The 10,000-nt window shown below is 49.3% G+C and overlaps 1 protein-coding gene across 2 annotated transcripts in view; it reads left to right on the forward strand.

The window, feature by feature from the left end:
• LOC118373438 (A disintegrin and metalloproteinase with thrombospondin motifs 6) overlaps positions 1–10,000 on the forward strand; it is a 120,162-nt gene that overhangs the window by 65,856 nt on the left and 44,306 nt on the right. The window contains exons 12-13 of one of the 2 annotated variants that reach the window (XM_052525902.1): positions 4,808–4,915; positions 9,718–9,863. In XM_052525902.1, coding sequence (XP_052381862.1) covers positions 4,808–4,915; positions 9,718–9,863 — 254 coding nt within the window. The remainder of the gene's footprint in view (positions 1–4,807; positions 4,916–9,717; positions 9,864–10,000) is intronic. The other variant, XM_052525903.1, reaches the window with a different exon arrangement.

Below are 10,000 nucleotides of genomic sequence, written 5' to 3' on the forward strand. Positions count from 1 at the left end.
AAAATGCTTTGTTAATTGAATCCAACTACGGTTGATCCTGAATATAACATTAGTGATAATGCTTGTGAAGCAGGGGCTCTGGTAGTGATCAGGTAACAGGAGAGGAGCACATCTGATGTGCCAAGCTGCCATTAGCTCCTGTATATCAAAGGGTGTTAATCAGGAGTTACGGGTGTTATTTTCGTAGTCAGGGGTTAAGTGTGTTATCTTCTTAGTCAGGGGTTAAGGGTGTTATCTTCTTAGTCGGGGGTTAAGGGTGTTATCTTCTTAGTCAGGGGTTAAGTGTGTTATCTTCTTAGTCAGGGGTTAAGGGTGTTATCTTCTTAGTCAGGGGTTAAGTGTGTTATCTTCTTAGTCAGGGGTTAAGGGTGTTATCTTCTTAGTCAGGGGTTAAGGGTGTTATCTTCTTAGTCAGGGGTTAAGTGTGTTATCTTCTTAGTCAGGGGTTAAGGGTGTTATCTACTTAGTCAGGGGTTAAGGGTGTTATCTTCTTAGTCAGGGGTTAAGGGTGTTATCTTCTTAGTCAGGGGTTAAGGGTGTTATCTTCTTAGTCAGGGGTTAAGGGTGTTATCTTCTTAGTCAGGGGTTAAGGGTGTTATCTTCTTAGTCAGGGGTTAAGGGTGTTATCTTCTTAATCAGGGGTTAAGGGTGTTATCTTCTTAGTCAGGGGTTAAGGGTGTTATCTTCTTAGTCGGGGGTTAAGGGTGTTATCTTCTTAATCAGGGGTTAAGGGTGTTATCTTCTTAGTCAGGGGTTAAGGGTGTTATCTTCTTAGTCAGGGGTTAAGGGTGTTATCTTCTTAGTCGGGGGTTAAGGGTGTTATCTTCTTAGTCAGGGGTTAAGGGTGTTATCTTCTTAATCAGGGGTTAAGGGTGTTATCTTCTTAGTCGGGGGTTAAGGGTGTTATCTTCTTAATCAGGGGTTAAGGGTGTTATCTTCTTAGTCGGGGGTTAAGGGTGTTATCTTCTTAGTCAGGGGTTAAGGGTGTTATCTTCTTAGTCAGGGGTTAAGGGTGTTATCTTCTTAATCAGGGGTTAAGGGTGTTATCTTCTTAGTCAGGGGTTAAGGGTGTTATCTTCTTAGTCAGGGGTTAAGGGTGTTATCTTCTTAGTCAGGGGTTAAGGGTGTTATCTTCTTAGTCAGGGGTTAAGGGTGTTATCTTCTTAGTCAGGGGTTAAGGGTGTTATCTTCTTAATCAGGGGCTACGGGTGTTATCTTCTTAGTCAGGGGTTAGGTAGGCGAATAATTACAATTTTGCAGATTAACACTGTAGTGATAAATGATCAGATGGTCGTGTACAGGTAGAGATATTGGTGTGCAAAAGAGCAGAAAAGTAAATAAATAAAAACAGTATGGGGATGAGGTGGGTAAAATTGGGTGTTATCTTCTTAGTCTTCTTAGTCAGGGGTTAAGGGTGTTATCTTCTTAGTCAGGGGTTAAGTGTGTTATCTTCTTAATTTGGGGTTAAGGGTGTTATCTTCTTAGTCAGGGGTTAAGGGTGTTATCTTCTTAGTCAGGGGTTAAGGGTGTTAACTTCTTAGTCCGGGGTTAAGGGTGTTATCTTCTTATCATCCTAAGGAAACATAATTTCTTAGCACCTGGGATGGGTGTGCCGCATATCTCACTAACCTATCTTAAAGTGATGGATGAGGGAGGGAGGTTTGCACACAAACACACACACACACCCACACCCACACCCACACACACACACCACAGTTTTGTGAAATAAAATCATTACCCCCTACCACCACCATGAAGAATAACAACCCAAGGTAAATAAAGAGACACGAGCAGAGAGAGAGAACTGAACCAAGCCACAGACACAGGAGATGTTGAATGAAAGCCACAAACAATTAATGAACCAATACGGACACAACAAAAAAAAAAGTCTGCCATTAGCCGAGATCAAGAGAGTTTATTTTGTTTCATTGAAAGAAATATCTGACAGCAGATTACTACGGGCCCCAAATCAAACCCTGTCATTTTGGCTCTTAAGCTCATAATTGTGGTTTTAGATCAGCATGAAAGACAGCCATTTCTGAAAGGAGAGCATTCCTCCACAGCCTGGCTCAGCTGTGCTGCTCTGTGCCTCGGCTGCGTCCACAGCCCTAGAATGTAGTCTTTCAACTGGTAGGGTTATGGATTCTGACAGTCAGGTCTGTTTCACTCAGCCAGCCAGCTGTCTGGTAAAGAGTTGTCTATAGTTTCGAGCTTGCTGATTGGACCCATGTAGCCATAGAAACAATGAAAGGATCTATGACTTGATAGTGCTTGCTTTCGGAGGTGATGTACTGTAAGGGGTCGTCTTTGGGATACGGTTACCCTGTAGAGACACACAGAGCAGAGCAGGCCCTGCTTTAGTGCCATTAAAGACGAAAGAGGACAACTAAAAGATGTGTAGGAGGAAGAGAGGCACAGCAGCACTTTACAGTCACTGTTACACTTGACGCTTGCGGTGGTTTGTTTGTGTCCTGCTACTCAACTGGTCTCTCCTTCCACCAGTCCTCTTACCCTACAGCTGTAGTGGGTTCTAATAGGAACAAACAGCCCGTGGAAAAAGTTGGACTGTTGCTTTTGCACTGAAAGGAAAGGACAGAATGGCGGGCAGTTTGGCCACACGTTTGCTCCCGTGGAATCACATAAAATACGTTTTTGTTGTTGTTGTTGTTGTTGTTGTTGTTTTGAACGGACTCACGGTAGAACGTCGGAGTCACCGGGAAGGGCAGGAGATACCTTTTGGCCCGGAAAGGGCGATGACGTCACAGAGGTCAGATCTCAGCGTGAAACAGGGAAGACGTTCGTTTCGCGGCCACACATGGGGGGGCGGACACAAAGTGTCAAGCTAAGTTGACACTTCATCGCGTTGCTCGTCCTGAACCCCAGTTCCGTCGCAAGGTGAGGAGGGGAGGAAAAACGGCTAAGTGACGTCTAAGTTACTGGCGGGCCTCCCTGATCCCCTGCTCTCTTTAACCCTTCGCCAACCCTCCCGCATCCTCACTGTTGGCATGAATCTGCCGGACCAGGTCTGGGTCACATGTCCATCCATACCCGGTTCTCCTTCTGACCTTTCAGCCGGCTCTGAACGGGAACGGTGGGGAAGCCAGAGAGGAGGGAGGGTGAGGTTTTATGGGGGGGCTTAGCGGGGGCAGAATGGGGGGGGCTTAGCGGGGGGCAGAATGGGGGGCTTATTGAAAGCAGCTGGGAGTGTTGCAGCGAGACAGGGCAGACTCAGAGTGACCGTTTGCAGCTTTATTTCATCTATCGCGTCTAGCAGTAGCAGAGACCAGTGGAGACCAGCGGGGCCTGGACTTTATTTACTGACCCGTGGGGTCAGAACCTGGGCTCAGGGCCGTAACTCTTCTTTGTGACGCTGCTCCTCTTCTCCTCCACCGTAACACAGTTATCCAGTAAAAAGCCTTTGAAGTGGAGCGCCTGGAGGGGGAACCATAGAGGTTTAATGGGAAATCTAATGCAGGGTTGTGCAGCGCTGTCCTTGTTACACGCATTCACTTATACAATTTTATTCATTCCAGACGAGAGTCTGACTGGGATATTCTCTCTCTCTCTCTCTCTCTCTCTCTCTCTCTGTCTATCTCTCTCTCTGTCTATCTCTCTCTCTGTCTATCTCTCTCTCTCTCTCTCTCTCTCTCTCTCTCTCTCTCTCTCTCTCTCTCTCTCTCTCTCTCTCTCTGTCTATCTCTCTCTCTGTCTATCTCTCTCTCTGTCTCTCTCTCTCTCTCTCTCTCTCTCTCTCTATCTCTCTCTCTCTCCCTCTGTCTATCTCTCTCTCTGTCTCTCTCTCTCTCTCCCTCCGTCTATCTCTCTCTCTCTCTCCCTCCGTCTATCTCTCTCTCTCTCTCTCTCTCTCTCTCTCTCTCTCTCTCTCTCTCTCTCTCTCTCTCTCAGTCTCTCTCTCTCTCTCCCTCAGTCTCTCTCTCTCTCTCCCTCTGTCTATCTCTCTCTCTCTCTCTCTCTCTCTCTCTCTCTCTCTCTCTCTCTCTCTCTCTCTCTCTCTCTCTCTCTCTCTCTCTCTCTCTCTCTCTCTCTCTCTCTCTCTCGCTGTTGTAAGAGCAAGGAGATAAGATGGATAAATTGCAGAAACAGAAGAAGTTGTTTGTTTTCAATCTTCCTGTCAGACAAAGCATTGTTGTTGTTATTGTTGTTGTTATGTCTACAAATCCCTGCTCCTTGAGGCGCTCTCCTCTCTGAGGTACAGTTTGAGCTGATTTCCTGTAACTGGTTAACGGTGGTTCCTGGGAACTGACGTCAGCCGCCTCTCTGTTGAGGGTCCGGATAGGTGAACGTGACCAGGCGTAAGTTGTCCTTCAACACATGAGTAGCATGGGCTGACCTTTGGAATATCGTCTCTTAGGATTGAACTGAGTCCAAAGCACAGGGCTCAATCCGTCAGACCTGGGTCAGATATATCGGTCTCACACTTCCAAAATAGTTCAGCTGAGCTTGAGGTAGTTTGCCCGGTGTGAAATGGAACCTATGAAAATAGTCCTAAGTGACTCCAAACCGTGCAAACTCGATTTGACCCAGGTCTGCTACCCTTTTAAGGGAAAGCAATATGAGGGATGCCGAGAGCCAGGTATTTTCTCCCCTCTCCAGCTCTTTCACCTTTAGTTCTGATGGGGGACAGGAGAGGAGGCGTGGAAGTCACGTAAAGTCACACCATGTATTTATTTATGGTCTCTAAGGCACTTCCCACACAGGCCCGTCTCTGTCCATTTCTCTACTTGTAATACGCTCTCTGCAGCGAATTGCTTTCTTCTGACCAACTTGCTTTCGCCTCCTTTCCTAGGAAGTGTGTAGAGAGCTCTGGTGCCTTAGCAAAAGCAACCGCTGTGTCACCAACAGTATCCCTGCTGCCGAGGGGACCTTGTGTCAGACGGGAAGCATCGAGAAAGGGGTAAGTCCAAACGCACCAGTTGTCTCCTGTAGTTTACACACACTGGCTCTCTCCTTCACCTCCATACCAACAGCTCTCTCTCTCTCTCTCTCTCTCTCTCTCTCTCTCTCTCTCTCTCTCTCTCTCTCTCTCTCTCTCTCTCTCTCTCTCTCTCTCTCTCTCTCTCTCTCTCTCTCTCTCTCTCTCTCTCTCTCTCTCTCTCTCTCTCTCTCTCTCTCTCTCTCTCTCTCTCTCTCTCTCTCTCTCTCTCTCTCTCTCTCTCTCTCTCTCTCCTCTCTCTCTCTCTCTTGATGGCAGCTAAGCCTTCATAGTTGGGAAGTAGCGTGTGAGTGTCAGAGCCAAGACTAGTTACTGTGAGGTGTGTGGTAACCAGATCTAGTAGGGCTCGTTCTCTCTCTCTCCCGTGGTATCCCAATGTATTACCGCCCCTCCCCCTTTCCCGCCACACACACACACACCATGCTTTGAGGTCATCACTTCAGAGTCGAATCGCAGGGTGGCTGGCCACGCCACGGCCAGGTTAGACGGCTGACAGGGAGACGGTTTTAACATGGATTACGGTGGCCATTGTCACCGGATGGTCCGAGGTCTCAAAGGGAAGAATGGGAGGGTGTCAGGGGCTGTCGTGTGACATTACCCTCCGCTGACTGGAGCCTTTCAGGCCCCCGGGGGCCACTGATGGGGTCCTGGGCTACACAGGGTGCACAGGTTGAGATCAGCTCAGGGGGATTTGGGACAGAGGGCTTCGGGGGGCTGGTAGTGCGCTCCTGTCTGGGCTGAGGGTGGGTGGTGAGGGGGATGGGGGTTGGGAGGGGGCTTCAAAGGAAGACGACTGTCAGCCATTTCTCACCAGGCCCTGTAATGGAGAGGCCCTGCTAACTAGGGGGGAAGGGAGGGGGTAGGGAGGGAGAGGTGGTAGGGCAGGGAGGAGAAGGAGGGGTGATGTGGAGAAAGGTAGAGAGGGATAGAGAGAAGGACAGAGAAAGAGAAAAAGAAAGGGAGCGAGATAAGTAGACAGAAGGCACAGCAGTTGTGTCCCCCAAAGGTCACACAGACTTCTGTGTCAAACGCACACACTTGCAGGTGTGTGGTGTAACAGACAGGCAGTGTAGGGTCTGGGTGTGTCAGCTCATCTCTGATAACCCTTTCTCTCCCAGGCTATATTCGTCTTGCTGGAAACACACACAAGATCTTAAGGAGGACTCTCTCCCTCTCTCACTCTCTTTCTCTGACCTATCTATCTCCCTCTTTGTTCTTCTCTGGCCTCCTCTCTCACTCTCTTTCTCTGGCCTATCAGCTCCCTCTTTGTTCTTCTCTGCCCTCCTCTCTCACTCTCTTTCTCTGACCTATCAGCTCCCTCTTTGTTCTTCTCTGCCCTCCTCTCTCACTCTCTTTCTCTGGCCTATCAGCTCCCTCTTTGTTCTTCTCTGCCCTCCTCTCTCAATCTCTTTCTCTGGCCTATCAGCTCCCTCTTTGTTCTTCTCTGCCCTCCTCTCTCACTCTCTTTCTCTGGCCTATCAGCTCCCTCTTTGTTCTTCTCTGCCCTCCTCTCTCACTCTCTTTCTCTGGCCTATCTATCTCCATCTTTGTTCTTCTCTGCCCTCCTCTCTCACTCTCTTTCTCTGACCTATCTATCTCCCTCTTTGTTCTTCTCTGCCCTCCTCTCTCACTCTCTTTCTCTGGCCTATCAGCTCCCTCTTTGTTCTTCTCTGCCCTCCTCTCTCACTCTCTTTCTCTGGCCTATCTATATCCATCTTTGTTCTTCTCTGCCCTCCTCTCTCACTCTCTTTCTCTGGCCTATCAGCTCCCTCTTTGTTCTTCTCTGCCCCCCTCTCTCACTCTCTTTCTCTGGCCTATCTATCTCCATCTTTGTTCTTCTCTGCCCTCCTCTCTCACTCTCTTTCTCTGGCCTATCTATCTCCATCTTTGTTCTTCTCTGCCCTCCTCTCTCACTCTCTTTCTCTGGCCTATCAGCTCCCTCTTTGTTCTTCTCTGCCCTCCTCTCTCACTCTCTTTCTCTGGCCTATCTATCTCCATCTTTGTTCTTCTCTGCCCTCCTCTCTCACTCTCTTTCTCTGGCCCATCAGCTCCCTCTTTGTTCTTCTCTGCCCTCCTCTCTCACTCTCTTTCTCTGGCCTATCAGCTCCCTCTTTGTTCTTCTCTGGCCTCCTCTCTCACTCTCTTTCTCTGGCCTATCTATCTCCCTCTTTGTTCTTCTCTGCCCTCCTCTCTCACTCTCTTTCTCTGGCCTATCTATCTCCCTCTTTGTTCTTCTCTGGCCTCCTCTCTCACTCTCTTTCTCTGGCCTATCAGCTCCCTCTTTGTTCTTCTCTGGCCTCCTCTCTCACTCTCTTTCTCTGGCCTATCAGCTCCCTCTTTGTTCTTCTCTGCCCTCCTCTCTCACTCTCTTTCTCTGGCCTATCTATCTCCCTCTTTGTTCTTCTCTGGCCTCCTCTCTCACTCTCTTTCTCTGGCCTATCAGCTCCCTCTTTGTTCTTCTCTGCCCTCCTCTCTCACTCTCTTTCTCTGGCCTATCTATCTCCATCTTTGTTCTTCTCTGCCCTCCTCTCTCACTCTCTTTCTCTGGCCTATCAGCTCCCTCTTTGTTCTTCTCTGGCCTCCTCTCTCACTCTCTTTCTCTGGCCTATCAGCTCCCTCTTTGTTCTTCTCTGCCCTCCTCTCTCACTCTCTTTCTCTGGCCTCTCCTGCTCTCTCTGCAGTGTTGATCTTGTTTATACAGTGTCTTAGTGCATAACCCCCAATCTCTCTCCCTCTCCCTCTTCCCTTCCCCCTTCCCCCTCTCTCTCTCTGGCATCGTTAATCTCTGTTCTGAGTGATTGAAGGAGAAGGACAAAAGCATCCTGGGGTTTTCAGCCCCTTGCCTTGGCAGGATCTTAACCCACTGACCCAGTTACAGACCTTTAACCTCTACAACCTCTACTGTCTCTAAGCCCTGAGCACCACTGACCCAGTTACAGACCTTTAACCTCTACAACCTCTACTGTCTCTAAGCCCTGAGCACCACTGACCCAGTTACAGACCTTTAACCTCTACAACCTCTACTGTCTCTAAGCCCTGAGCACCACTGACCCAGTTACAGACCTTTAACCTCTACAACCTCTGCTGTCTCTAAGCCCTGAGCACCACTGACCCAGTTACAGACCTAAAACCTCTACTGTCTCTAAGCCCTGAGCCCCACTGACCCAGTTACAGACCTAAAACCTCTACAACCTCTACTGTCTCTAAGCCCTGAGCACCACTGACCCAGTTACAGACCTAAAACCTCTACAACCTCTGCTGTCTCTAAGCCCTGAGCCCCACTGACCCAGTTACAGACCTAAAACCTCTACAACCTCTACTGTCTCTAAGCCCTGAGCACCACTGACCCAGTTACAGACCTAAAACCTATACAACCTCTGCTGTCTCTAAGCCCCGAGCACCACTGACCCAGTTACAGACCTTTAACCTCGACAACCTCTACTGTCTCTAAGCCCTGAGCACCACTGACCCAGTTACAGACCTAAAACCTCTACAACCTCTACTGTCTCTAAGCCCTGAGCACCACTGACCCAGTTACAGACCTAAAACCTCTACAACCTCTGCTGTCTCTAAGCCCTGAGCACCACTGACCCAGTTACAGACCTAAAACCTCTACAACCTCTACTGTCTCTAAGCCCTGAGCACCACTGACCCAGTTACAGACCTAAAACCTCTACAACCCCTACTGTCTCTAAGCCCTGAGCCCCACTGACCCAGTTACAGACCTAAAACCTCGACAACCTCTACTGTCTCTAAGCCCTGAGCCCCACTGACCCAGTTACAGACCTAAAACCTCTACAACCTCTACTGTCTCTAAGCCCTGAGCCCCACTGACCCAGTTACAGACCTAAAACCTCAACAACCTCTACTGTCTCTAAGCCCTGAGCACCACTGACCCAGTTACAGACCTAAAACATCTACAACCTCTACTGTCTCTAAGCCCTGAGCACCACTGACCCAGTTACAGACCAAAACCTCTACAACCTCTACTGTCTCTAAGCCCTGAGCACCACTGACCCAGTTACAGACCTAAAACATCTACAACCTCTGCTGTCTCTAAGCCCTGAGCACCACTGACCCAGTTACAGACCTTTAACCTCTACAACCTCTACTGTCTCCAAGCCCTGAGCACCACTGACCCAGTTACAGACATAAAACCTCGACAACCTCTACTGTCTCTAAGCCCTGAGCACCACTGACCCAGTTACAGACCTTTAACCTCTACAACCTCTGCTGTCTCTAAGCCCTGAGCACCACTGACCCAGTTACAGACCTTTAACCTCTACAACCTCTACTGTCTCTAAGCCCTGAGCACCACTGACCCAGTTACAGACCTAAAACCTCTACAACCTCTACTGTCTCTAAGCCCTGAGCACCACTGACCCAGTTACAGACCTAAAACCTCTACAACCTCTACTGACTCTAAGCCCTGAGCCCCACTGACCCAGTTACAGACCTAAAACCTCTACAACATCTACTGTCTCTAAGCCCTGAGCACCACTGACCCAGTTACAGACCTAAAACCTCTACAACCTCTACTGTCTCTAAGCCCTGAGCACCACTGACCCAGTTACAGACCTAAAACCTCTACATCCTCTACTGTCTCTAAGCCCCGAGCACCACTGACCCAGTTACAGAAAACCTCTGTCTGTAAACCCCAGGTGCTATCCAGGCTTCAACTCAGTCCATCTCAGCACAGGGCTGCGTCAAGCCTGTCTAATGATTCATCCTTCCTCTTCCCTTCTCCAACCCCCCGCTCTCAGTGGTGCTACCAGGGGGAGTGTGTGATATTCGGGACGTGGCCCCAGAGTGTGGACGGAGGCTGGGGTCCCTGGTCGTCGTGGGGGGAGTGCAGCAGGACCTGTGGAGGGGGAGTCTCTTCCTCCATGAGACATTGTGACAGCCCAGCGTAAGTAGGCAAAGTAAGCCACAACAACATCCAGGTCCCCACCTACAGGTGTGTGTGTGGGTGTGTGTCTCTGTCTGTGTGTGTGTGTGTCTCTGTGTGTGTGTGTGTGTGTGTGTGTGTGTGTGTGTGTGTGTGTG

Source organism: Oncorhynchus keta, chromosome 9, assembly GCF_023373465.1.
Source record: "Oncorhynchus keta strain PuntledgeMale-10-30-2019 chromosome 9, Oket_V2, whole genome shotgun sequence".
Taxonomy (NCBI): domain Eukaryota; kingdom Metazoa; phylum Chordata; class Actinopteri; order Salmoniformes; family Salmonidae; genus Oncorhynchus; species Oncorhynchus keta.